Source organism: Betta splendens, chromosome 17 (genome assembly GCF_900634795.4).
Source record: "Betta splendens chromosome 17, fBetSpl5.4, whole genome shotgun sequence".
Taxonomy (NCBI): Eukaryota; Metazoa; Chordata; class Actinopteri; order Anabantiformes; family Osphronemidae; genus Betta; species Betta splendens.
The window spans coordinates 9,875,786-9,903,620 of NC_040897.2; the positions used below are offsets into that span (position 1 = coordinate 9,875,786).

At 44.6% G+C, this 27,835-nt stretch overlaps 3 protein-coding genes across 7 annotated transcripts in view; 1 reads left to right on the forward strand and 2 right to left on the reverse strand.

Moving 5' to 3' along the window:
* Positions 1–60: 60 nt before the first annotated feature.
* On the reverse strand, positions 61–4,793 carry kdsr (3-ketodihydrosphingosine reductase). The gene is made up of 10 exons (XM_029131488.3): positions 4,605–4,793; positions 4,088–4,177; positions 3,870–3,926; positions 3,679–3,744; positions 3,492–3,587; positions 3,176–3,367; positions 2,893–2,976; positions 2,731–2,814; positions 2,523–2,624; positions 61–2,445 (listed from the first exon to the last, which is right to left on the reverse strand). Exons 1-10 carry the CDS (start codon positions 4,791–4,793, stop codon positions 2,326–2,328), a joined length of 1,080 nt encoding a protein of 359 aa, XP_028987321.1. The 3' UTR covers positions 61–2,325.
* Positions 4,794–5,356: 563 nt separating this feature from the next.
* Positions 5,357–12,543, reverse strand: vps4b (vacuolar protein sorting 4 homolog B). 3 transcript variants are annotated; one of them, XM_029131485.2, is made up of 14 exons: positions 12,388–12,543; positions 11,561–11,672; positions 11,236–11,336; positions 9,740–9,851; positions 9,415–9,565; positions 9,226–9,284; positions 8,990–9,109; positions 8,709–8,865; positions 8,422–8,570; positions 7,401–7,482; positions 7,106–7,325; positions 6,874–7,014; positions 6,681–6,782; positions 5,357–6,588 (listed from the first exon to the last, which is right to left on the reverse strand). In XM_029131485.2, the coding sequence occupies exons 1-13, from the start codon at positions 12,406–12,408 to the stop codon at positions 6,681–6,683; spliced, it is 1,527 nt and encodes a 508-aa protein (XP_028987318.1). In that variant the 5' UTR covers positions 12,409–12,543; the 3' UTR covers positions 5,357–6,588. The 3 variants fall into 3 exon arrangements, with proteins under 3 accessions (XP_028987318.1, XP_028987317.1, XP_028987320.1); XM_029131484.2 differs by having other exon boundaries at positions 5,357–6,782; XM_029131487.3 differs by lacking the exons at positions 11,236–11,336; positions 11,561–11,672; positions 12,388–12,543 and adding an exon at positions 10,697–10,913 and having other exon boundaries at positions 5,357–6,782.
* Positions 12,544–12,698: 155 nt separating this feature from the next.
* LOC114844266 (laminin subunit alpha-3-like) overlaps positions 12,699–27,835 on the forward strand; it is a 38,731-nt gene continuing 23,594 nt past the window's right edge. For 2 of the 3 annotated variants that reach the window (XM_029131482.3, XM_029131483.2), the window contains exons 1-17: positions 12,699–13,880; positions 14,152–14,304; positions 20,494–20,611; positions 21,008–21,126; positions 21,200–21,370; positions 21,956–22,056; positions 22,855–22,970; positions 23,602–23,720; positions 24,024–24,114; positions 24,838–24,969; positions 25,188–25,238; positions 25,343–25,390; positions 26,018–26,152; positions 26,348–26,482; positions 26,764–26,898; positions 26,977–27,029; positions 27,342–27,438. In XM_029131482.3, coding sequence (XP_028987315.1) covers positions 13,620–13,880; positions 14,152–14,304; positions 20,494–20,611; positions 21,008–21,126; positions 21,200–21,370; positions 21,956–22,056; positions 22,855–22,970; positions 23,602–23,720; positions 24,024–24,114; positions 24,838–24,969; positions 25,188–25,238; positions 25,343–25,390; positions 26,018–26,152; positions 26,348–26,482; positions 26,764–26,898; positions 26,977–27,029; positions 27,342–27,438 — 2,035 coding nt within the window. In that variant the 5' untranslated portion in view covers positions 12,699–13,619. The remainder of the gene's footprint in view (positions 13,881–14,151; positions 14,305–20,493; positions 20,612–21,007; positions 21,127–21,199; positions 21,371–21,955; positions 22,057–22,854; positions 22,971–23,601; positions 23,721–24,023; positions 24,115–24,837; positions 24,970–25,187; positions 25,239–25,342; positions 25,391–26,017; positions 26,153–26,347; positions 26,483–26,763; positions 26,899–26,976; positions 27,030–27,341; positions 27,439–27,835) is intronic. The other variant, XM_055503535.1, reaches the window with a different exon arrangement.

A 27,835-nucleotide genomic window follows, 5' to 3' on the forward strand; every position in this document is an offset into this window, starting at 1 on the left:
ACAATTAGCGGTGAGTCAAGAGTCGCAATCACATTAACAAATAAAACATGATTTCTGGGATTTGTATTTTTTTTCTCTCACAGGTATTTATTTAATCATGTAAGAAAATAAGACAAAGAAACGTTCCACTTCTCACATTTTCTTTCAATGGCACACAAGGTGAAGGTGTTAAGTTTTTTTGGCAGAAAAAAGTAAAAAGCAAAGAAGAATGAAGCAATCGAACGTGTTATGACTTTCATGTTCAATACCTAAAGTCTGATGACACTAACCCTATACTCAATAGGAGAAACTAGTGATTGTTGCAAAACCCAAATGTTAACTGGTAGGTTTAAACACAGGCTTAATTTGCATAGCTCAAAGGTGTTAAACAAAAATGCTTTTATATGGGCTACATGTTCTATTCACTATCTGTTGCTACTTCAAGGTAAAAGAACTCCTGAAAGCAAAAAAAGTACGATTATGAAAAGCTCTTGAGTGCAGGACAGTATGCCTTTAACCAATATCAAATGAGAACATCATCAAACAAGTGTCATCCATTCTCACTCTCATATCTTGGATTTCAGTAAGGCTAGTTTTTGTCGTACAAATACGTAAAATTGACAAAATACACAACACAACTGGCATTTTACACAGGAAAATCATATCAAGTGAACTAGTAAACCGCATGTGGGTTAAGCCACATTGTTTCGTGGACAGCTCCATTCCTCTAGCATTAGCTTCATCAGTAGTCGCATCTTAAGGCTTAGAATGGGTCCCCAGACTGCCCTACAGCTTTTACAAACTAAGATCAACGGAGCAGCAACATTGTAATGAATCTCAAATAAATGCATTGCATCTACATTAATTGTCTTAACACATTTTGGCATTCGAATATTTGTGTATTTAAAAATAATATTCCAATGTTCTGATTTGTACGATTTCTATTAAAGTACATTCTCCCCATTAATGATGGACCAAAGGAAGACTTGCAAAAGTGAACATTGTACTTTTCCTCCTTCTCTATGCAGTAACCTAAGAAGGTCATACAGTAAATGAAAAACAGGAAGGAGTCTATATTATTTAAGGAGTTACACAGTTGCAGTAACAGCAGGTCAAAAATCAAAGAGATCAAGGTTGAACCCACCTGCTAGTCGCTACTAGACTAGTTTGGCTTTTGTCTAAAACAAGTCTCCACCTCCCTCCCTAGACCTACATGGACCAGACTCGAACCAGCAAGTCTTGCCCTGCCCTGTTCTACACCACCCCAATCGATTATGGATCCCACATGGATCTTGTCTGGGGTAGCCAAATAGTATGCAATGACAGGTAAAACTGCACGTAGACTAGAGCTTCCTTTCACACATAGAAAGACATAAAGTGTGTTGAACTTGGTCAAGTGCACAGGTGAATGTTAAATCACATGCGCTACTGTCCCCGCCGCCCATTGACTGACTTCATGGCTTCGACCCATAGTACCTGCTTACCTTTCTTAATGAGACAAATGGGATAAGAGGAAAATGATTTTGGTGCGATTATTCCAGACAATAAAATCAAATGGCTTTTCTCTTCCTGGGAGTTGGCTCAGTCCCAGTGAACACAAACAAAATCTTTCCTTTAACATTGTGTGTTAAATTTTAAATGTTCTTTTGTTTTTTGCATTTGTTAAATCAAAAAAAAATCACCACATGCTCTCTTTCTCGGATATCAATGAAGAGCACGGTTGTATCACAACAAAGAATAACAAAACACTGAGGGTCACAGGTTACAAACACAGAGGTTATTCAGTCATAGAGGAAGGGGCTTTGCCAGCAAAGACTTGTGGTACAAAAAGGTAGAAAAAAAAGAACTTGTAACGAAAACTGTCAAACTCTGACAAAGTGGACTAAGTTTTGTGATACATGCAACAATATGAAAAAAGAGAGAGTTACCACTTCCCCTCTCAACCCTAGTAGGAGAATTTCAAGCCATTTTGGCACAACCGGTTAGACAGGATATCTGTTGCTTTTAGTCTCAGTGATGGGGGAGCTGATATTTAAGATTGTAAGTGCTTGGCAGAGTCACCTATAAAACCAGGCTGTGGGATGTTTAGCCTGCACCTCAGGAGCAGGTGGACGCATTAAACCGAAACGTCACTGGAATGTTCTGATAAAAAGAAAAAAACTGAACAGAAATATCACTGGACTAGCAAAGAGTAAACATCTGCGACTTACTTTCATCTCACCAGTTCAGCTGATATATAGAAATACACTCAACATTTGGCCTTTTCCTACCTACGGTTGTGCACTTGTACAGCTGGAGGAGGGGACAGGATGGGGGTGTGGAGGAGGAGGAACAGTAAGGCAGCTGTTACTCTCGCTTGTCAGCTGCTTTTGACTGCTCCCTCTGGATCATGCAGCGGCGCACGATGCTATCAAAGCTCCCCAAGTAAAACAGGGCGATGGTCCGGAATAACCCCATGGTAATAATCTGTAATAAGACGTTTATTATTTGTATGTTTTTAGGATATTAGCAGCATACTTATTTGGTTCTGTATCTGGCTATACCTGCTGGAGACCCTCTGTGATGGAGGTGACAGGTGACATTCCACAGGTGAGGGCAGAGAGCATGTAACCATCAGGTCCCACAGAGCTGTTGAAGTTCCCCTGCTGTATAAAGCAAAGTAAACAGGTTTGAAAGTCACCAAAGATCATCAATCATTTACTAAATGTTTAACAATGATCAACAAACAAGGTAAGTCAGTGAATTCCTTACCACAGCATCTCTCACAACAATCTTGGCCACTTGGTCTGGTTGACAAACTCCTGATGTTTCAGAGATTAGCTTTGTCTCTAGAGGCTACAAAAGAAAAATGCTGAATGGAGAGGAGAGGTAAACAAGCTATTTCATCTTTTACAGCATTAAATGAGTGTTCACCTTTGTCTTATTTTCCTCAGCCAAGCCTGGAGTGTCAGTGTCTGGAGGGTAGGCTACTGTCACATAGATATTGTATGGTTTAATCTGTGGTAGAAAAACAACAAAATACACTGAAAGATGTATACTAATTGTATTTTTACACTGAGACAGTATGCAAGTATGAGATGTTCTACGTTATTTTAGGTACATGCATTGTGAAATGTGTGGGGCTGCCACGTGCTTGCTTGAGGTGTAGAGGGAATCTGAGCAAAGGTGCACTGAAGCATGAGAGGGCAAAACTTACCTCCATCTGCAGCGACTCTGCTAAGCCACGCAGAGCGAACTTGGATGGGGAGTAGGAGGTGTATCCAAACAGGCCGATCTGTCCAGCCTGGGAGGAGACAAACATAATGCGCCCCATTCTTCGCTCCTTCATGGTGGTTATGACAGCTCGTGTTGGGTAGACGCTGCCCAGGTAGTTCACTTCCATGAGTTTCTGTTAATAAAGCCACAGTTTACAAATGTTAGTGGTGCTGTCTGCATAAAAAACAATATTATAGCAATGAATAGTTTTACTAAAACTTGTCAATGTGCCAGATTAAAAAGTTTTAGTTACTTACTTTAAAACAATCCACCTCTACTTCCTCAAACCTTGCAGAAATAGAAGTCCCAGCACAGTTCACAAGCATATCAACAGGTCCCAGCTTCTCTTGAGCCTGTGCAATAGGAAAAAGTAACTTCAATACTTGCACTGAATTATTAAAAGGAATCGGAGATGTTTCACTGTAGCTGTGAAGCTAACGTTACCTGTTTTATCACACTTTCCACTTGACCATAATCACTGGAAACATCCACTGATATGCAGAGCACCACCTGGGTTGATTGTACATGTTTTTTAACGATATGCAAAATGTTATGAACTGTTATATCAAATATCCAGAAAAACCTTAAACATCATATTTAAATATTTACATTTTACAGAAATAAGTTGTTAATACCTGTTTGTCATTGATGGCAAATTTCTCCACTTCTTTTTTAGCTTGAAGCAATTTATTCTAGAAGTAAACACATGTTAAACTGTGAAAGGCGTAAATGTCAAATCTTCGTTAAACAAAACGTTAAAGCCCACGTGCAACAATTTTAACACAAACCGAAGCAAAATGTGCAGCAACACTTTCACAGCATGGAATGACTGGAGCGGAGCGTTTGTACGAACCTCATCTCGTGCCACCAACGTGATGAACGCTCCTTGCCTGCAGCATTCAATTGCAATGCACTTCCCAATGCCACTGGACCCTCCTGTCACCTGAATACGCAGGACGAAAAAACGTCAACACCTGGCGACCAATGTACAGCAATGTCACATCTGCTACGCCAAACAAAGCTAAATGAACGAGTCTAGCAGTAATGTTCACCCTATTTTACAAACTGGTCAGCTAACTGGCTATAACCACAGTTAGCTCACGTGGGCGTGTCGCGGCTCATACTGTAGTTTACCGTCATGCCACTCGGTCAATACATTATCTGCCTAAAATTAACGACTTGTTGTCGACTATGTAGTTCTATACGACATGCATGACGCAGCTCTGAATCATAGCATGGAAATCAACTTGATAGCTAGCTTAGCTGACAAAGCTACTGTGCAAAACGCTAACAATATAGTCGTGAGCGGACGTTAGCTACCCGTTACCAAACCGACTAGCGACGAAACGTTAGCAATCCCGTGCACTTACCACGACGTGGGCCCCGTTCAGTTTGAGAGGTTTGGGACTAATAAGAGGCGATATCATGTATAAGAGCAACACGAAGGCGACGATGAAGGCAGCGACTACGAGAAGCATGATGAAGGGCAGAAGGAGCCACCAGGAGTTGATGAAGAGCCAATCTGTGATCGTTGAGCTCAACCCTGCTTCAGAGGACATGGGTAATATCTGACAATCGTTAGCTTGTTTGCTAACTAGCAGGCCAGCTTGTGGGGTCCGATAACAGAGCTACGCGGCGGGTGGCGGCCTTGAAAGACGGCGGCGACACGCGGGTGTGGGAGGAGGAGTTGTTTGCTCGCTTGGCAAAGAGTCAAAGATGTGCAACGGTCCGGTCAAAGTACCGCGCGGAACCCCTGGCTCCCCGTGACAAAGCAGTCTGCGAAAACCAAAACAAATCGAACTGTGCACTGTAAACGGACGACTGGCCAATCGCACACGGTACATGTAGTTCTCAAGGCGACGCGGCTCCTCGGGAATACCGACGAAGCTGGAGTGATTTAACAGCATCTCCCAGAATGCAACGCGCCACCTCGACGTGCGTTATATCGCTTTAAAACACGAAGGGCTCCAACCCTGGTCCATACTAAACCTTTAACACCTGTGTTTAGTCTGAACATAACCGATTAACAGTGTCTTTAAAAGGTACAATGTTTCCCATTTGAGGGATGAGACTGCATCAAGTAAGTTAATCGTTTCTTAGTTACTATAGTAAACTGCTTCCGTTTACGTAGGTATAACTTTTATTTACACTGTGGAAACGAAAAACAGGAAATCATATGCATCAGTGGCCTCTTCACAAAAAGAAGGCTCGGAGCTTTACAGTAAAATAAAAGGCGTTCCCATCAAAACTCAAACGAGGCAGTTTGCACACTGAAGGAGCAAGAGCATAGTTGTAGAAAGTCTCTAGAGTGTACCTGAAATGTGCAAGTATTATACATTTCTTAGTTGTAGTGACAAAGCACTCTATATGAGCAGTACATCCTACTTAGAAAAAAAAATAAAGGATCTTGCAGCGTCTTTACAAGGCACATGGTGCACACTTCCAATTATGGCTACTAGTTCATGTGTGGAAATGCATTCATATGTTGTATAAGTAAAATTCACAATGCATCCTTTTCCTAACATAAAAGCTCAAGTTTGTCTTCTTCTGCTGTTGGTATTTGGGATAATGAGCAAAGCCTGTGGCTAGTAATGGACAAAATGTACAGGAAGTTGTGGAAAAAAATCTAGGAGCTGAGGGACAAAACAATTTAAAGCCACTGAGTCCTTGGGAATGAGAACATATTGATGCTGGTACGACACCACTGGTGATTCACCCGGAAAGCTGTGTTGACTTCATATGATGAATGAGTAAACAAATACAATTGCTACTTTGTTTAGAAAATGGATAAATAATTCAAAATGGTTGAAGGCCCTAATGCAGCTCAAATCCTACTGCAAGTATCTTTGTCTCACAAACTCATCATGTCCACAACCTAGAGACCAGAACGACATGATTTTTAGGATGGTGCACTCTATACACTCATGCAGCTATACGCTCAAATTCACAAAATAGTACACATTATAAAATAGTTGTTTTTCTTAATACAAATATAGCAATATGGGGTATTTATAAGTCTAGTGAAACTTACTGACTAGAATATGAGGACACTAGAACTACTACTAACTTAAATTATCTAGATTCCATTGGCCTTATTTGCAGGATTTGTTGGTTATGCCTGCTGTCAGTTAAAAGTTACTTGGGTAATATACTAATATACACCCTTTGTCTGTAATGCATGAGTCAAACAACCCCTTCAATTCAAAATACCATATTCTTTCTTTTTATGAGATCAGCTGCATTTGCAAAGGATTTAATCTTCTTTGGACAACAGTGAATATCAAGAGAGCTTTCAGTCTTTGTGTGGTTATCAGGACAGAGCAGTAATCATGCTCACATGATAAACCCCAAGACCTGGTGAATACAGAGACAAAAAGAGACAAGTACAGAAAAGAGACACGATCACAATTCTTTTGCTTTGGTTTGTCGTGAATCAAGCATCCCACCTAGCCTTCTTGGCCAAAGTCATCTGTGAATTTTTTCAGTTTTTCCAGGTCTTGTTCATTGACTGTAGGCTTTGTGTTGGCCAGAGACCTCTTCATGTCAGGCTGAAAATAGGACAATTAAAATATAATGCATTACTGTTGGGGCTCTAACATGGGATTCGATGTTCTTCTAGTATGTTTGTGTTATGCTTACCATGGATACTACAGGTTCCAATAGCTTCTCCCCTGGGACATCCATCCATGTCATTTCAATCGCGTTGGGATCGCCAGGTGAGCAAGGAGTCAAGAGGTCATCTAGAATTTTGTTGGGGTCATCTCTTGATGGCCCTCGTACCTTATTTAAACACATAAGGTAAAGAAAAGTTAAAAAAAGCAAAAAAATATATTACAGCATAGAAAAATGTGTGATATTTCGAAAGACATACTTTTTTGAAGTGTGTTGCCGACTGGACCTTTCGAACTGGCTGCATTAAAGCATCTCTGACAATGATACTGATATCTGCTCCAGAGTAACCCTCTGTGTTCTTGCCCAGAGTTACGAAGTCAGAGTCTGTGAGACTGTTAGGGGTTGAGCCCAGATGGAGCTTGAACATGAATGAGCGTGCATGCTCTTCGGGCAGCGGGATGTAGATTCTTTTCTCAAATCTGAAAGAGCATTTGTTAACCACATGTAGCAAAGGAAAATGGTACTAACAACTTTAACCGAGTAAAAACCAATACCTTCTTCTAATGGCTGAGTCTAGGCTCCATGGGATGTTAGTTGCTCCAAGTACTAGCACTCCGTCATTGTCATTACCCACGCCTAAAAAATAAATCACACATATAAATAATTAGATACCCAGGATAAGTGTGGTACCCATTGAGATTACAAGGAGAGGGAATGACTGTAGCGCTCAATACAATCTCTGGATGGATTGTAGATCATGCAGCACCTTAGGCCACATCCTGATCAGTAATAGTGTGGTTATTCACTATTCACTTTAATTAAAACATTTTAGCTTGTTTGTTGACATGTTAAGATATAGTATGAGGTTACTGTCTGAGTCAGAAAAACAACACAACACAGTTCCAGATTTTACAAAACAAAAATCATCATCAGATCAGGTCATCTGTGCACTGATACAGAGACCTAGTAGTAACTTCATGTAAAAAGATATTTGATTGCTCTGTTTACATTTGCAACCTGTTTTTCCAACACAGTATGAATATAGTTTTGGTTAACATATTTGCAGTTAACTCACAAAATACCTGACCCTGTTTTCAAAAATTTGCTCACTTCAAACTTGAGTGTTTAAGATGACAAACACAGAAAACTGTGTATTAACACCTGGCTTAACTGAAGCTTCAGGGCAAAGAATTTGCATAAAGTTGTAATAGTCGGGTTGTTCAAGTTTCTTGAGGGATCGTGTCAGTCCTACTGATTAGTGATTTCACAAGAGGTACTTTTCCCGTCCCCCTTCAAAAAACATATCTCAACTGACTATTGACTATTCTATTGAATAAAAATGGGTCAGTCATTCCCTGTATGTATGCAAAACACAACTGCTGCAAAAATAAATTTAGAATCATTTACCTCTTTGTTTGTTTTTTTCCATAACACATTATGATTGTATGAACACTTCTGTTATTTTTTTCTCCTATGCTATAAATATAACTTACAGTGCAAACTAATATTCAATTTATACTTTAAGCCGACTGTGCCCAGAAGAATAAGTTTATTAAACTAGCTTATTAGACTTACCCTGCATCTGAACCAGAAACTCTGTTTTGATACGTCGAGCAGCCTCACTCTCATTCTCACTTCTTGAACCACACAGGGAGTCAATTTCATCAATGAAGATGATGGAAGGCTTGTGTTCTCTAGCAAGGCTGAAAAGATTTTTCACCAACCTGGAAAGCAAGAGAGAAGCTTTTAGGAAATGACAGTAATGTGTTGGCCCCCAAACCTGAACCCCAAATGTCCCCAGGTGAGTCAGGCAAGTGCTTAGAGTATAATTATGTTGCTGCCAATAATCTACCCTGACTTACTTTTCACTCTCTCCCAGCCATTTGGACACAAGGTCAGATGACGAGATGGAGAAGAACGTTGAGTTGTTTGCCTCTGTGGCAACAGCTTTAGCCAGATAGGACTTTCCTGTACCTGGAGGACCAAAGAGCAAAATCCCCCTCCATGGAGTTCTCTTTCCTGTCAAGAGTACAGGTAATTTAATATATGCCAGTGCATCAAAGCATAATGTGCAATTTGTTAGAACTGTACCACAACACAATTGTTTTATTTTATATTTCTGACCAAAGTGGTGAGTGAATACCTGTGAAAAGGTGGGGGAATTTAATTGGAAGAATAACTGCTTCTTTGAGTGCCTCCTTTGCTCCCTCTAAACCAGCAACATCATTCCATTTGATGTTTGGTTTCTCCATAACAATTGCACCTGAGAAGAAAATATACATTATTGACATCTTATTTATGGACTGACTGCTTGTGTAACACTTGCAACAAATACAATGCAGTTTACATATAAAATTATAAAAAAAAATTTATAAAAACCTGAGAGTTGATTTTGAAACTTCTTTTTTTCTGGATCATCACCTTCATCACTTTCATTCCTGGACAAACAGAATGTATTAAAAATAATGAGTTATATTCTTCTTTATACTATATAAACCAAAATTTCCATCCAGATTTTTATGACATCATGTGAGGCATGTGACTGCACTGCCCCACCCATAAACACACCCTTTGTCATCAGATTGCGACTCCTTGACAGGTTTAGCAGGAGGTGCCTTCTCCTTCTTCTTTAAATACTCCTTTAGCTTCTCTGCTCTGTCCAAATATTCGGCACATTTCCCTCGGATGCTCTGTTTAGCTTTGTCACCTTGGGCTTCATCTGTCAGAAAAGAGCACAGAACCAATTACAAATATAACTATATAAACATAATTACTAATAATTAAACATTTACAAATACTGCTACAGTGTTTTCTGAGAGTTGTTACAATACAAACAAAGCAAGACATTGAGCAGGTGTATGAAGGATAGAGTAATCATCACAAACTGTCTTACATTTTACCACATGAAGGAAGTACTGAACAGCAGCTTGGTAGAGACGCAGCGCCTCCTCATAGTTCTGAGCTTTGTCCTCCTGAGCCGCCTTGCTGGCAAGATCAATGGCTTTCTAAAATAACAAAGACAGTTCAACAGTTCATTGTGCTGACATAGGTACTGACGGGTGAGAAGATCGAAGGATCCAGCTTTGAATTGAAAAACACTAATCCAACAAGAACACCATAGAGTACAAAACGTTGCAGGGTTACATTTTAAAAGCATGGTGACAGTGACTATATCAACCACATGAAACCGCCATTCCGATTTACACAGCTGTAAATTCAAACAAAGAGCAGAATAATCACCTGTCCTGTATATGTGACGACACCGAGGTAGGAGTGTCCGAACCTGACACTGTCTTTCACTTCCTTTTAGCTACCGTAGCTTAAAATGTTAACTGCAACACAAACGACGCCTGCATCCCCATAACAAACATATACAAACCTTCTTTATTTGGGAAATAGGTGTTAATTATGTTTCTTTTAGCCGGCCTTAGCAACATCATTTACGTTAGCCATCCTCTTAGTGTACAGAAGTAGATATTGTTATTTTCCGGTAAATCTAATAATTGTAGATACTGTAGCACAGGAGACCACTAACCCCAGTAGGCAACGGTAATAGCCCGTTTGGGTGTTTTTGTTGTACATACTTTAGAGTTGTTGCTATATTCACGCCTATGCTAGCTAGCTAGGCACGTTAGCAAACCGATGCTAATTAGCGGCTAATGCCCCAAACGTTTCGTTATTTTTACCGATCAATTTTAATTACAGTTACAGTTATACTAACAAACGAACGAACACGCGGAAAAGCGTTTCGCTTTTATAAGGTCATTTTATCCCTTTACCCTCAGATGTGAACAACTTTGTTAGCGTATTTAGGCGTTTCAGCCAACTCCTGGGTTGGTCTTCAACTTACCTGTAAATTGTTGTTGGCAGCCATAAGGGCCGAGTACGTGTCCGATATTTGAAATAAATATACAGCCGCTTTACTATCTGCTTATCAATTAACCGTTACAAGTAAACTGTTAACTCAATAATCGAGACTTGTTTTCGTTTCTTAGCTGGCTCCCGAGTGAGATTGTGGAAACTTCCGTATTGAACAGTCGATACTCGCGTAGACGGAATGCGATGACGTCAAGACGTAGCCTCGTTCCTAACAGCCTGCATCACTGCTTTTTTTATGATTTATATCATTGTTCGTATGTTAAGATTTAAGGTCAAATGTTTACCATATGTATCCCTCAGATACAAACACAATGCTAAGGAACACACACAAGTCTTTATCTTAGGTTTTCATAAATTAAATCAACTTTACCTTGTAATAATGTCATTTTAATGAAAATCGTGTTATGATAAACTATCACTTATAAAACACGAGTAGCATTAATAAAGTTCACTCGCACATTCATTATGTGTCAACAATTGTTAAAATAAATATGAAAGTTGTGTAAGAACCTCTTTATTCACAAGGTACGCCTGCAGTTCTTCCACTCTGTCCAGGTACTGTTTACATGAATCTCTGATCTTCTGGTTGCCCTCCTTACCTTGGGGTTCACCTGATGAGAAGCAGAGTCACCTGATGAGAAGTCATTGGCTCAACTTAAAATGAGCCCATTAGCACTTTAGCTGAGTAATTTCACGTATAGATGCAAGTAGTTCCATCAGGCCGTTACAGTAAAAGGACACCAAGGTTCTTGCATGATGTCAAACGTTTTCCATTCTATATGAGGTTTTTAAGTGTGACACTAGATGCAGATTTAATCCAGGCGTGGTGACGCACGTTTTAAAATGTGCAGAAAGTACTTGACGGCATGTTGGTAGGAGCGGATGGCCTCCTCATAGTTCTCTGCCTGGTCCTCCTGCGAGGCCTTTTGTGCCATGGCGATAGCTTTCTGAAAGAAACACAATCAGACCAGACATGTGAGTGCGTCTAATACAAGACATCTGTATCACATTGTCTCAGTTTGCATCAATATATTTTAACCAAAACAATTACAATTATGTTTCATGATGTGCATTATACACACTGACTGTAAAGCCAATGCTTAACTGAATGATTATGAATTAAATATATTTGAAATCTAAGGTTAAAAAACTTTTCATTAGAGAAATTTAACATTCTGAATTTAACAATTCAGAAAGTGTGGTCTTATTTAGAATAAGACCACACTGTTAAATTTGTTAGCATTAAAAGCAGTAAAAGCTGTTGTTGGCTGTTCCAGCAGCATTAAAAAAAACATGACAGTGCATGTCTCTAGAATATAAAGTAAGTATAATTATTAACACACACACACTGATATGAAAATCAGGGCTTCAGTCACAGATCATATGTACATGACAGCTGGACATGGTGTAAGTCAATGTTTTGGTCAATGGTGGACCGCAGCATTATGAGCACAGAGGTCCCTGCAGTGAAACTAGGAAGTCGTGTTGCTGTAGGGAAATGAAACACGGGGACTCCGTTTAATTGAACATAGCCTACATAAACTAAATCAGAACGAAACTGTCTAAAGCCCTCGTCATGTCAGCGACGATAGTTAGTGAACTGTACCAGTTACGCACTACATGTACTGTGAAGGGTCAGCTGAGGAGGCTCATTCATCCTACCTGTAGATTTGTGGGCTCCATGTGTGCTGAATACAACACACAACAGCTCCAGGCCGTGATCCTCTTTACGCTCGCGTCGATGATCCAGTTGTATAGTCACTGCACAATAAGTTCCTGTTTGCCTTTCACTCCCTCAGCTCTGACATGCGTCCAGCCAAGCAGCCTGCCCAGTTATTAAGGAATGAGAGCGATGTGCGGGCGCGGAAACTCCAGCAAGTGAGTCACGGTACGTTGCTGTTGTGCAGGTTACAACGACAACAAAATACTGAGCCATAACGAAACAAATATAAACAGCAGTTTATTAGACCTCATCGGAAATTTATTGAGGGACTCACACGTTAGACACAAATATTTCACTGGTGATACAGAGAAAGCGGTTATAAAAGACCTACTGACAGGACCCAGTGGACTTGTGACCTGCTGTGTGCGCATGCGCTTTTTCTTTTCTTTTTTTTTTTTTAGTTGTGATGGCATTTGTGTTCCACTAGAGGTCGCTCGAAGATCACGATAAAAGACCCCGCTCTGATACTTTTTCTCCCACTCGTGTGTACACTATTTCTGAGCCAGTGTAATTTTTAATCCTGATGCGATATGAAAACATTGTGTTATAGCAAAAAAATGCATCTAAATAATATAAAGCTATATATTGTGTTTTACTCAAACTAAAATACACTGATTACACTCAAGACATGTTTAAAATTCCAACTTCAAAGTTCCACTTTTCCAGCTTTTATACAGTATATCTTATAAAAATGAGCGCGGAATTACTGTACCAACAAAATGCGCACATACTGTAGGACGCTTCACGTCGTGGAGCAGATTGTTGCACACGTTTTTTATTGTTAACAAAAACAAACGGCGGAACGCGCTATGATCCGAGACCTTTGGCCGCAGTCATTAGCGACGTGCTCAGACCGTGCGCATGTTGCGCAGCCCCCTGACACCTGATCGCTCCCGGGTGGCGCACGGTTTTGTTCGGAAGCAGGAAAGCTGGCGCTGTCAGTTTGGAAACATGCGCCGGAATGAAAACACGCCTTCAACACCAGCAGCTCAACTTCACACTTTGACATAGGTGGACGCGTTTAGTCGTGCTGGAAATAAAAAAAAAAAAAAAAAAGAAAAAACGCGCGTGAACGCATCGCAGTTTGACGCACGCCATGGGAATCTATAGATGACAATTCCTGCGCGCTGCGGGCTGCTCTCAGCATCTACTGGGACCTTTATTGTGGAACATGGCGAGAGGGATGCAAGAAGCTCATCTCCTCGCTGTATTTTTTACGTTGACAATATCTCCGGTCCGGGACGCGGACGCGCAGCGTACTTTTAACCACCTAACAGGTTTTAGTTTGAATCCGCCGTATTTCAACCTGGCCGAGGGCTCTAAAATCTCCGCCACCGCAACCTGCGGCCAGGATGAAGCCGGGACGCCGAGGAGTGATTTATACTGCAAGCTCGTTGGAGGACCCACCAACGGACTCACCCAAAACATACAGGTATGATTCTGGAGCGGGATGTCCCCAGCTGCTCATCCGGTCCAGCACACGGGAACGTGGTAGCGCATCAGCTGCCAATCACCGGCAGGAAGCAGAGTAACTAACGTCAGAGGTCGTTGTCGTGTGTATTAGTTTATGCACAATATAGGATATCGCTGTATATATCACTAGGGCCTGCATCACTGTTTGACAATGATACAGAATACTCTACTCAAAACTAAACATTTTGCATGCTGCTACAATTATGTGTATGTTTCTAAACTTCATTCAGGGTCAGTTCTGTGACTTTTGCAACTCCGTGGAGCCAAACAAAGCCCACCCGGTGAGCTTCGCCATCGATGGGACTGAGCGCTGGTGGCAGAGCCCTCCTCTGTCCAGGGGCCTGGTTTACAACGAGGTGAACGTTACCTTGGACCTTGGACAGGTGAGATTAGCACACCTGGCTCTGCTGCGAGCAGCTGTTTATGTGCCTGCTGCTACTTGCTGTGTTGGTAATGATTGCTCTGTGGCCACAGTAAATACATACCTGGATGCATCAGAAGCAGAGGGAAGAATGTGTGTTCTGCCTTTATTCTGTTGAGATTATTCATTTCCATGTACGAGGTGGCAAATTCTGCATTTTATTTTGAAAGCGCTAGAAAGAAATTCATTCTCCCCCCCCCCACTCACAATTATGTCATCCTCACCCCACACTGAACATGTGAATAACGCCCAGCTGGGTGCCTGCCAGGCACCAGCTCCTCGGCCGGTGAGAGTTCTGCCGTATTAACCCGTGTCTCTGGGCGGAGCTTGGCCCGAGGCCCGTGGAACCGCATCTCATGCTCAATTATCCACCGTGAGCAAAGCAAGGAATTCTGCCCTCGGATTAACGATTCGAAGGATGTAAAATCTGATTTGTGGAGCCGGTTGCATGAAGAGAGTCCTGGCGCACTTTGAAGTAGACTCCACAAAGCAGCGCACGTGTGGAGTCCACGGCCCTGGGGGGGCACCGTGTCACACGATGGGTGTGAGCTCCTCAATCTCTGCTCTTAGTCGGACCGGGCCGGTCCAATTATAGCCGCCGCTCACGGGAGGACGGGCGCGCGCGCGGGGGGGGGGGGGGGGGGGGTGCTCTTGGGAATGTCGGCCTGCCATTCGTGCTAATGCCCAGTTTATTTGGGAGCGAGGGAAGCGGCGTTATTGCATTAAGGCGTGCTAAAAGGAGCGCGGGTCGGCCCGCTCCGTCAGCTCCACCAAACACAAACACACACACCTGTCCCGCACATTCTCTTTTAACGGCATCGTGACGCAACTGCTGAGACTGTTTCACCTGTTACATTTTAAGCCATACATTGTGTTAACACTCGGATCCTCCACTTCCAAACCACTGCTGCCTGAAAGACCGTTTACTGACACAATGGGAGTGGAACATCGCCTTAAAAGTGCTAATATGCGCACACATTCTGATTCGGGTGCAATGGTTTGGTTTCTCTAAGTGTCTTTATAAAGCATCGTTTACTTCATTGCAACTCCTCAACGGAGCCGCCGTTTGACTGTTCCGCGTGGGGTGTTGAGAGATTGGTGTGTTTTTACTAATACTCGGCGTAAATTCAATGGGATGTGGGCTGGGCTCGACTCAATGGGTTCTGTGGTTTCTTTCAAGAACAGCACAGGTGGCCGCGGCGTCTGAAGCTCTCTGCAGATATGTTAGATAGCGGCACAGGCGATGTTTATGTTAAAAATCAAGTTCAAAGAGGGGAAATCTCTTCCGCACGGAGCCCGTTTCCGCTTTTTCTGTTGAAAGACCGTCATCAGAAGCAAAGTTTGCCAACTTTGACGCCGGGCTGACCTGCTTGAGGGTGAATAGTTTGAGAAAATGAATGGATTATGAAACCTTCTCTACTGTTCTGGTCGCCAGACAATCAGCCAGCTTTTTAGCCAGATACATTAATATCTTCACCGCTGACCTATTTTTTAAAAATAAATACTGGCTTCTTTACTGTCAGCTTGAGCCATTGTTAAACTATTTACAGTGCACAGTAGGCAAGCCATTGTTCTGGTCAACATTTACACCACGCATCACGTCTGCCAGGCCCTCTTTTTTTTCTGGGGATTGTATTTTTAGGATCTCTGACCACATGTGCTTATCTGCCCGAGTGAGCTCAGTGTGGACCATGTGAGGCAAACATACCAGGGCTCACTGCTTGCTGGCTGGCTCCCATCGGAGCCGCCTCCGATTGGTGGACGGCAGTCACAATATTATGTTTAATGGAGCTTTGATTAGCCTCTTGAACCGATGTACAAGGGACTGAACAGGCCTTTTACATGTGAATTACGGTAATTCTGGGGACGATGGGGCTTTGGTTTTGCGGCTTTAAATTCACTGTGATTGCAGAACATCTTGATTTTTGTGATTCATTTGTGATTTATTTGCTCGACATATGATATACAGCATATAGGATACGGCCTCCACTTCGTGGGGAGCGTTATTGTGGGCAGAGCCCAGGATTTTAAACTAAAGTAGGGAAACGATCTGGTTCAAGTTAACGCTCTGGCTTTGGCTCTGCTCACAGTTTTGCAATTGTCAAGAGACAATGCTTCCACGAACGCAATTTTAGAGACATTCCCCTGGAACCTAATCCCCCCCTTCTCAGGGGTCCACTTCCCACCGAAGTTGGTTTGAATGTTTTATTTGCAGCCGTCGCCCCCTTTTGTGCTGCAGTCCTCCTAGGCTGTATTGTGTGACATCTATTCTGCGCTCACAAAGGTTGGGCTCTTTGTGAGCCTCGCAGAAAGTGACCTGGCTTTCTCCCTTTTCACGGCATTAATGGAGAGGTGCTGGTATTTGGCGGTGAGAAAGTACGTACCCAGAAGACACACACAAACGCACATGGCATTCCATTTCCCCCTGACATCAACCCCGTGGCTGAATAGTCATTCAGATACAGCCAAGCATGATGCTTGCATGCACGGATGATCTCGTGGGTGCTCATTTACTGTGCATGAGTGCACTGCATCCTTATCAATCGTCTACTTCCACTCTGTACTTGCATATATATACATACTGTGCATATATACTGGCCACAGCACGCACAAATACTGGGTTCAAAGCCGCAGACTGGTGCCTGTGGCGTCTACAGGGGCTTTAATGCTGTGGCGGCACACGCCTGGTGATGTAGATCTGCTCATACAGTGCAGCTGGCGCAGTCCGGCCCCAGAGACAAGACCGACTGGGACACAGGCTAAGCCGACCATGACTGTGATGTAAGGACCCGCCTTTAGCCCGGCAGATATTTACTGCTCCAGCAGCAGCCACCTCATGCTAGTTAGCAGTAGCAGCAGCAGCAGCCTGGTTTGGTGAATACGTCATCAACGATGACCGTCCTTTGGATTCCTCCTAAAGCTCTTGCAGGGGTAATCTGAGATTTTAAGGCCTTTACTGTGATCACAGGTGTCTGACATATCGGCGTTCAGTACAATGGGATGCGTTGGAGAGATGACTTTCTCTAGACACATGTCAGGGAGTTGCTGATTTGCAGAACATCCATCATTCTTCTTACTGTAACTGAGTCCATTGGCAAAGCTGTGAACAAACCTTACATCAGTGTAATATGACATTAACAATTACAACATTATTAAAACAGTTGATATTGTGTGTGCGTTGTTTCTTGTTTACAGCCTAATTATACAATATTTTGTCAACAAAGTCTTATAATACCCTCTTGTTTCCATCACACCCCTGTTTGTTTGTTTCCTCCTATAACGATTCTTTGTTCTCGCTCTGTCATGGAGACAGACGGGCACACCAGACCACCCCATCCCCTCCCACCGCCCACCTGTTGCAAATAGACAAACAGTTGTGCGAGCATTGTTTCGGACCGGGGGGCAACTGTTCCGCCCCACTGGGCTGATCCGCTTCAGCAGAAGGTGCTGCCTCCGCTCCTTTCATTTGAATTCTTCTGTTCTCACGTCGGGAGCTCAGGGCTTTGCTCAGGTGGTCTCTCTCTGCCAGGCCTCTGACCTGCGGTGACCTTTGGTTGGAATTTGGGAATAGCATATTCTATTCTAATGTTTTTATAAATGTCAAAGATGACATCATGCCTTTTATTTCCAGTGTGGTACGAAACAGACCCTGCTATTAAGGCAATGAAAGACTACTCCAATATTGAGGTCATAAATTATGACATCAAGGACGGTCTTCACAATTTATCATTAGCATTCCCAAGTAGTTCTTACAGTACACTTTATTAGATCAACACAAAGACATTTTATTGACAGAGGTCTGTGTTGCAGCCACAGCAATGAGAGAAGATGGTCACGCAGTCGGTCCTTTTCAAGGTCTCTTCGAATCACGGACTCTGTTACGTGAGGTGCAGGCATGTGTGAAGTGTGTGTTGTTCACACTTAAAGGGAGCAGATTTATCATCTGAGTACACAAACTAGGAATTAACAGTCAAGGGTCAGTGATCTGCACTTAGTGGGACGCACACAAACACACTAAGGGTTGTTTTGAGGGCGAGTCCGTCATAATAAACTTACATGTTGCTACATGTGTATTGAGAAAAATGTTAATATGCTGTTGTCAAAATGGTGTTTGGTCATGAGGGACGTGTTTGGCACTGTTGTCCTGTTGTGCTAAGTAGAGGCCTAGAGGTAATTTGGATACTTTATACCATGTATATGTGACACTATTGTAGGGGCTGGTCAAGGTTGGGAATCTGAGAAGGGGGTTGAAGGCAGCGAGGGAAGGTGTCAGTCAGTCTAGACCTGTCACAACCCAACCCCTGACCTTTTTGACACCCACCCACAGCCTCTTGCTCTAAACCCGCTGGCATGATAGTTGTCGCTCGCCCCCGAGCAATGTGTAGCCGCCGAACGCCTTTCATAAGTGTGTTTACACTGGCACGGCATAGCTGGAGAGGCAGGGACGATCATCATGAGCTCTGTATTGTTCTACTTCTCTAAATCTAACAGGATTGTCCTTTATCATTCATAAAAATGCCACATTGTTATTCTTTGGACCATCTTTTCCTGTGTCCGCGAGCGAGACTTTTTACTGTCAGCGACGAGTCCCTGAAAGCAGCGGCCCGCTCTGCTCCGGGGCGTATTAGGAGGGACGGGGAATGTGGCGCTATGTTTGGAATCTGTGATGGGTCCACATGCCAGCCTGCACGTCTCTGGCCAATCCCCCCCACCCTCCCCCCTCTCCCTCGTGACGTCACTGCAGCCCGTGTGAACTCCGCCGCTTCCTGGTCCTCAGCAGAAGCAGTGGCACTGTTTGCAGTAGGCCGTCAGCCCAGATCCTCTCTACGTGCGCCATTTTCCCGTTGCATGTGGGCGGAAGTGTTCCCTGATTGACTCCAAGGCACGCCCCGCCAGAGTTGTAATAATCTTGCAAAATGGAAACAGTGATTAAAAGACAGGCTCTTCAAAGACGACTTCTGATTTGCAGCCTGATGTTGTTTTTTTTAATTACACACTGAGGGAACAAGCCCACCCCCAACTGATCTCTGAACTCCTTCCCAATCCATCAACCCAAGAGCTACTTGACCTGCAGGCCTCTGCTTTTTGGTTGTGGGGGAGATTCCATCGGGATGATTTGACTCCACAGAAGCGGTTTTACTGTGCAATGCTTTCCTCTCTGGCCTCTGCGAGGAGAGACAGAAGCCTGAAGGTTTCAGATGCCTTTTGGGGTTTTCATCAAGGTGCTGACAAGTGTGGGCCTGCCCTCATCCTCCTCAAAGGGAACATCATATACATTTTACTGAACGTAACACCCAGTGTTGGGTGCATGCTCCTGTGGACAGGTACTGCAAGTGTGGGCAATAGGCTTTCCCCTTCCTTTTCGAAACACAGCCCACGAACCTTTAGGATTCCTAAAACAACCGAGACTACAGGGTGAAGACTGTGTTTCAACAAGATAGGGGCGGGGTGGTCAGGTGTGGGCGAGGTCTTTTGTTGACACTGCAGGTGTCACATGCAGGGTTTAAATTCCAAGCCAAAGCAAGTCAACGTCAGCTCCCAACAAAGAGAGCTTTGACTATCGCTAATTACCTTTTCATTGTGCTATGTTCAATCAAGAAGTCGTCCGCTTCTAGGGTTGGATCAGGATGTTGATGAAATGCAAAGAAAACACGCGGCTCTGGACCTGACAGAAAGCTCAGTGTTGGCAGAAACAATGTTTGGCATCGTACGGACTGGACTGTATATCCTGATGAAAGGTGGAGATAAAGGGTTCAGAGCACAGGCGCGGATCATGTGGGCTTAACTGTCCTTTCATTAACTAGGCTGCACCTGCACCACTTTTATTGCCAATGTTGGTGAAATGTTCCTGCTTTGTTGTGGGGCCTGCTTGAAATCAGGCCCCAGTAGAAAAAACGAAAAAAACAATAAAAAAACTTTGGAAGCCTCGACCTTGAGTTAGATCCTCAACTAATCCATTGGTTCTGTGACTGTTTGCTGCAGCGCGGACAGGCTGAAGTCATGTCCAAGCTTTTACCAGAACGGAAATCAGACTATTGTTGGCAGCGCCGGCCAAGAATAGGTCTTTCTACAGAAGCAAGAGCACAGGAAACGGGAACGTTTGTCCAGAACCAGTCGCTGCCTTTTGTTGATCCCGCTGTTTGTCTTCCAGCTCTTCCATGTGGCGTACGTCCTCATCAAGTTCGCCAACTCGCCTCGGCCGGACCTGTGGGTGCTGGAGCGCTCTGTGGACAACGGGAGAACCTTCACCCCCTGGCAGTACTTTGCACGTATGTTAATGATTTTTTTTCCACTTTATGCCAGCAGTTCTGCAGGTAAAGAGCCCAGTCCCTTGTGCACTGGTGTTACTAAAATCATTCGAATAGTAATTGTTGGTTCGATTGAGGAGCGTGGCAAGTGGGTGCATGCAGTAAATCTGAATTGCCAAGGTTATTACACCACTTATACACATGCACTAGTCTGAGTTGTTTTATTGCAGCTATTATGTCTTATATCTGGGAGGCGCCTCTGCACACAGGTTGCTGGGAGATATTTGTGTGACTCATCATATCGGTCAAGGCGTTTCTCCTTGCTAAGGTTTTTTTTTAAACTAGGCCACAGATTCCACTTCTTCCAAGTGATAGGATTAAAACTAAAATTTTTTATTCCTTATTTGTTTCTGGCAGATTCAAAACGTGAATGCATAGAAAGGTTTGGGAAACACCCCAACACTCGTGTGCTCCGCGACGATGACAAGGTCTGCACCACAGAGTACTCGCGCATCGTTCCCTTGGAGAACGGGGAGGTAAAATATCACATCAAGCAGCAGATACATTTTATAGCACATGAGCGGCGACCGGTGGAAACGCGTGTTTCAGGTTGTGGTGTCTCTGGTCAACGGGCGCCCGGGCTCCAGGAACTTCACCTACTCACCGGTGCTGCGGGATTTCACGAAGGCCACCAACATCCGCCTCCGCTTCCTCCGCACCAACACGCTGCTGGGGCACCTCATCTCCAAGACGCAGCGAGACCCCACCGTCACGCGCAGGGTGAGGCAAACACTGCACCGCCTCACGCGGAGGCGTCATGTCGGGAGTTCCCACTCTCCCATTTGGAGGATCCAAATTTACAGCTCTGCACCACATTCACCTGGCGTGGTCTGCTTACACATTAATCAGAGCTGAGGCTCAATGCCAGGCCTGCCTGTCCGGTCGTCATGGCAACCGGTCAGGCTGCAGGTGCAGAACGTGGAGCCTCTCCTTAAGGCAGGGAGCATAATAATGAATCCTCGCAGTGTCAGCGGATATTGGTTCCTCGAACAAAGCTTTAATTTATTTCACCTGTGAATTCCAGAGCTGTTTCATGTCTAACTGCGACTGATTCATTCTTTTTTTATTTGGCTCGCTGATAACGAATCCGAGACGTCGGCCGTTGATTGTAATCTCACCTTTTTTATAACGCACTGATTCACCTTTTAAAACCAACCTTAACTGATGGGTCACGATTCAAGTTTGTAATTAACTTGTGATTCACTTCTCCTGCCCAGACCTTTGTTCTGGTTCTGGTTCACATGGCTGCTTAGTTTTTTTTGCTGTTTGATGGCAGTGATAACAGCTGTTGTGATTTGTTGACAGTATTTCTATAGCATCAAGGACATCAGCGTCGGCGGACGCTGCGTTTGTCACGGACATGCGCAGGTGTGCGGCGCGCAGCGCGATCAAATGAACCCAAACAGGTAAGAAACACAAAGCTTTACATTCACACTCTAGGCCTCTCTGCTTGAATGGGTTTCATTATTTATTCATTTTTCTAAGCTTAGTTCCTGCATTAGTGTAAGTTCAGCCATTAATCTCTTTCATTTCCTTATTTGCTAACACAGTCTTTCTGTAGAATGGGCTCCTTTGTGTGTAGCGGTGTAGTGAGATAGTACAAAACCAATGAGATTTGGCCGAATCTTGTGACCTAATTACAGTAAAAGTGAGTTGTTTCTGAGTAAATACACTTGTCTCATGTCTGTGCAATGACATCATAAACTGTAACAGGCAGTTAAGCTGATTACTGATAATGTGAGATTAGGTGCTATATGAAATCCCTGTCACTGTATGTGACACAGACGTCTGATGACGAATAGAAAAACAAGTTTGATGAACTATTTACCCAAGCAGTGATTTAGGACAACCAACATAACTGTGAGGTGTGAACTAAAGCTGTCGGTGCCACAGGAACGTATGTCTTTTTGTTTTGGCGCTTTGATGGAGTGGCGGTGGTGGGAACTGTCCTAACATGTCAGCGCTAAATCTCCCATAAACGCCCCAGTGGCATGCGATCAGGCGTCTGCTACAGCCAGGGATTAGAATTCATACGTTTTCATTTTCATACACTCTCATATTATTCCCGTGAACCTTTCGCTTTGCCGCGCAGCCGTCCGTTCAGTTGTGCAGCTGTGTGGGAACATCTGCAACGATCAGGTTTCTCCACCCACTGACTCGTGTCTGCATTGAGCATCTCAGGCGTCTTACGTTCCTGTCTTCAGGCTCCAGTGTGAGTGTCAGCACAACACCTGTGGCGAGTCGTGCGACCGCTGCTGCCCAGGCTTCAACCAGAAGCCGTGGCGAGCCGCAACCGTCCACAGCCCCAACGAGTGCCAGCGTGAGTTCACACTTCTTCTTCTTCCCATGCTTCCGACTTTCGGACTCAAGTGTCCTCCTGCCTCTGATACTGAAGCCCCGTTGTGGATGCCCTGATATGGTATTGTGCAGATGAGAGGACATTCCTCTCATGGTATGTGTGATGAACAGCTCAGTGCACAGCGAGCTCCGCCACCGCTGCCTTCTGTTCGCTCAGCCAGGCCCTCGCCGCTCCACCGAATAGTCCCCTGCGCCGCCTCATCACAGGCCCACGCAGCCGAGCCTGAAACAGCTGGACTCCAATCACCTTCATGCTTTCATATTTCTCCTTTCCTGAAATATGAGCTTGTAGTAGCCGCAAAAGCCGGGAGGAAGACAAATAGTCCAATCAGGGCTCTCTCTTTAAAAGCATCCTATCCATTCATAAACATTATTAAGACACAGGGGTGGTATACAGGAAAAGGATGTGCTGTCTTGTTTGGTTTGGATTTTATGGCTTCTTTTAGTACTTAACAACCACGCTTATATCCCCCCCTTGAAGAATTAGTAGCTTAAGGTGCTTAAATGCAGACAGGCGAGTCGGAGGTAATTTGCCTATAGGCGTAGAGAATGATTCTGTGTCTGTGTGTCTGTCTTGGGGGTTTCCTCCGCAGCCTGCTGGTGCTTCTCCCATGCGTTTGACTGCTATTACGACCCAGAGGTGGAAAAGAGGGGAGCAAGTTTGGACAGCTTCGGCAGGTATGACGGAGGAGGAGTGTGCATCGACTGCCAGGTACCAAACCTCTATCAAGTCTCAACTGATTCCCGTGTGTCCGCGTGTGTGGTTTTAAGGGTGTGAAGACCAGGAAGGAATTCCATATTGCCTGTGTAAATCTTCAGGGCATTGCATGCAGCATCATTTTAACTGGGTGTTTGTTCTTAGAGTGTTGTGTCAACTGCAGCATTTCGTATCTGGAATGTGACACAGATGCAGCGATAGGATCAGAAATGTATCTCTTGCAAAATGCAGATTGCGTCAGTTGAAAAACCCCAACGGTGATGACTGTGTGTGGGTTTTCCTTACGGTCTCCTTTAGCACAACACTGCCGGAGTGAACTGTGAGCGATGCATTGAAGGCTTCTACAGACCATACGGACTCCCCCCAGAGTCTCCAACCGGATGCATCCGTGAGTCTCTCGCCACTGATGAGCTCTGTTTTCAGTTTTGAAGTGATTTGCAATCTCTCCTCCCTGCAAGAGGACATGTGACCTTTACCTCTGCAAGCGTAGATGTGTGGGAGATGTTGAATAGATGTTGCTATGGCAACCTACATCACCAGGAAACACTATACAGCTGAATGACAAAAATGATGAGGTAATAGGCTTAGTGTTATTGTTTTTCGCTTATGTGCAATCAATGCAATGCATCCTTATTCGGGAAATTCTTCTGGAGTTGGGTTCAACTTCTCAGTTTCTGAGACTTGCAGGATGAGACAGACACAAGTGGAACCGTTGCACAATCGCCCCCGGCACCAGCCCGTGTAATATTGCTAAAGCAGGCTCTGCTCCTGTTTACATTGCTTTAATGGCCCATGGCTGCTCCTTGCTGTATAAATAGCTGCCACTTGTGTTTGGACATTAGAAAGTAGAGGAATTAAACTGGTTGCCCTGAGCGCTTTGAAAAGTAAACCTTAGAATCCACCAACTCAATTACGTGAGCTTAGCAGCGGAAGGTGTTCAACTTGGTAAAAACAGAGCCACTAAAGTCCCAGTAATTGTTATTTGCTCTCGAACGCTCACATTTTAAGATGATGAATGGTTGAACGCTAGTCCACTCTCGCGCCCTGTTATTACAGCGACAGGTCTTCATGCTGATATTAATGTTTCACACAAACATGTGATCCTCACCAGCCTGTAGATGTGATCCAAGAACTACATCTGGCTGTGAAATGGGGTCTGGGAGATGTATCTGCAGGCCGCAGTTTACAGGAGACAACTGTGACTTCTGCGCTGATGGATACTATAACTACCCCCAGTGCATCCGTAAGTTTGGACTATTGTATGACTGTGATAATACAATGCATTCCTGACATCTGAACAAAATAAGTAGTAATGATGCAGTAGGTAGTGGCTCAGGGTTTACATTGAACCATTGTTTTGACTGTAAAACGCTGACCTTTCTGGCCCAGGTGTGTGTGTGTCTCATGCCAGACCCTTGTGTGGCTGATAAATCCTCATTTTATTCATTTTTTTGCCACCAGCCTACCCCGTGTACCTACCAACTACCAAATCTCCTGCAGGCCCTATCTTAGGTACGTTTATTAACCTCCATTAAACAGGACTTTTATCGCCGTTCAGCTCATTGAGCTCTTTTCGCCAGTGTAATTGCTGAGCTTTTCATTGTGTGTGTGTACAGGCCCCACGCTGTGCCCTCCAGGTTATTTTGGCTCACCCAGCTGTCAGCGTAAGTGTAATTATAGTAAACCACTGTAAAGAACAATATTATGGTATGTCGTCTTGCTGTACAGAATGTTGAGACTGTACCTGTTGAGTTTCCATTTAAGGCCCCACTGAGTCTGAGTGGGTTGTGTGGAGGCTTAATGTCATGTTTGTAGATCACATGAAACAGAACCTACAGGACTGTATGTTATAGGAATGTACATGTACTTTACTAGTATGTTTATGACTGAATCTGCTGCCAGGCGACAGCAGATGTGTGGGCGTTCAAGTTCAAGCAGTCTCCCATGATAACATTATTCAGTTGGGATGTCCAGTGAGAACTAATCTGTCTATTATTAGTTTTGTGCCTCTCACCAAACTTCCTTTTCTGGCTCTTTCCAAGCTGGGAAACACTTTATTAATAATATGGTATGTCTTAAAAATAAATATTTTTATCCCAAGCTTCTTTAAGCTTTTCTTAAACTTCCTTTCTCAGGATGTTTTGTTTCATCCTGCAAGGAATATGCTGGTGGATGCAGGCCCCAGTGTGGCCGTACTGTTGCGTCCAGGGCTCAGATGGGGGCTCATCTGAGTTATAATTGCATTAAATCTTGGCTGTGACGACCATTTGTCTTTGTGTGTTTTTGCACAGAGTGTCCATGCGACTACCGAGGGACCGCGTCCGGGGCGTGCGACGCCTTAGGACGCTGCCTGTGCCGCCAGCACGTGGAGGGGGAGCGCTGCGATCGCTGTCGGCCTGGCTTCCACTCCTTCCCCGAGTGCTGGGGTGAGACGCGGTTACCGTGCCGACGCAGCCTCCTCACTGTTACCTGTCAAAATGATCACGGGACCTTTGTTTTGAAGCGGGGGCCGCGAGCTGTGATGCAAGGACGGAAATGAGGATGTGACATGCTATTAACCAGCACTAACCATGCTTCAGACCTTGTGTTGATTGAAGTATATTTTAATGTTCTGCTCCCAGCGTGTGTCTGTGACGGGGCTGGAGTGGCTCACGGCGGCTGCGGCCCGAGCGGACAGTGCCTCTGCCTCCCCAACTTCGCTGGCCGGGACTGCAGTGATTGTGCGCCAGGCTACTATGGCTACCCGGACTGCGTAGGTGGGTTTGATCCCTCTGTGACCACCAGCGTGATTAGGATAGATTAAGCTGCATGCGACCCCCCGCTGATCTGAGAGCTGGTGGAAAAAAGTCGGTGTTGGTGGCCTCTTCTCACGACTATGGAGCGAATGTCCCCAATCTCCCACAGTATCCGGTGAAACCCGAGATTGTCAGCACTGATTTATTCCACGTCATCTGCCTGACTAAACATGGACAACAACCTAAAATAGACATATTCGCTTCACCAACGTGCTTGTGGATGTGTCCTGTTTTGTCCTCAGGCTGCCGATGCTCCCTCGAAGGCTCACGCGGCAGCATATGCCACCCGCTATCGGGCCAGTGCCCGTGTGTGCCCGGGGTGGTGGGTCAGCAGTGTGACCGCTGCGCCTCTGGACTCAGGTTCCCCCAGTGCTCAGGTACCTGCATCAGCCGCCCTCACGCTCCTCGTGTACTCTGATAAATGCCTCCCTTATTATTGTTTTTTGTGATTTCAGCCTCCATCACTCAGTGCAACGGAGCAGGAACCGAGGCTGCGGATCCCCAAGCGGTACTTCGCTCCTTATCGTGTTATATTGGCCTCGATAACACAAGTGGTTACAGTCTAAATCTAGCGCTGACCCTCTGGGTGTGGATCTGGCAGCGGCTGATAACGCCGCTGCCAAAACTACAACAAACAGAGTTCACAAGGGAGTCTTTTCCCACCCTCTGAAATGTAAATGCAATTAGAAAAAGGAAAAAGAAACTTCCGTTCGTTTTGACGAGGAGGAAAAAAGTTCAACGGAGCCGCTCACAACATCCTGTTAGAGAGAAAGAAATAAACCACTATTCAAACACCATCTTATTCCGTCTGTTGTTTCAGGGCTGCCGCTGCCTCGCCAACGTGGAGGGAACCCTGTGCAACAGATGCAAACCTCTCTACTGGAACTTGGCTAGAGAGCATCCACGCGGCTGCACAGGTGGGCGACAAAAACGACACAAAGGGGGCTGATTTTTCCCCTCAGCCTTTGTCACGATCTCCTCCCGCTGTATTAGATCGGCAGTGAGGATCTGACGCGCTCGCGGGGGCAGTGACCCCTTTTATCCGGAGGAAATGTCAACACGCCCCTGTCAACAGGGTCGGCTCTACCTTCCCGTCCCGCAGAGGGGCGCTGGGGATAAACACATTAATACAGGCAAATACGTGTTAACTGCCTGACGCTGATCCTGCGGCCGAGCAGCAGCCTCCGCGGAGGGAACAGCTTCGGCCTTTGTCTCGATACCTGTCTTCGGTTACAGTTGCGCTCCGGTGAAAGAATGTTACCACGCCGCCTGAAGACACAAGAAGGAGAAAAAAAAAAGCTTTTAATATCCCAA

Bases quoted from the DNA above. Each gene is read 5' to 3' on its own strand.
- vps4b (XM_029131485.2), bottom strand. From the start codon at position 12,408: ATGGAGCCCACAAATCTACAG. The intron at 8,571-8,708 runs GTAAGTCAGGGT...CTTGCTTTCCAG, and splicing joins TGGCTGGGAGAGAGTGAAAA to GTTGGTGAAAAATCTTTTCA. The intron at 7,326-7,400 runs GTATTGGTTTTT...ATGCTCTTTCAG, and splicing joins GACTCAGCCATTAGAAGAAG to ATTTGAGAAAAGAATCTACA.
- kdsr (XM_029131488.3), bottom strand. From the start codon at position 4,793: ATGTCCTCTGAAGCAGGGTTGAGCTCAACGATCACAGATTGGCTCTTC. The intron at 4,178-4,604 runs GTAAGTGCACGG...CTGCGTATTCAG, and splicing joins TGAACGGGGCCCACGTCGTG to GTGACAGGAGGGTCCAGTGG. The intron at 2,446-2,522 runs GTATAGCCAGAT...GTCTTATTACAG, and splicing joins TCACAGAGGGTCTCCAGCAG to ATTATTACCATGGGGTTATT.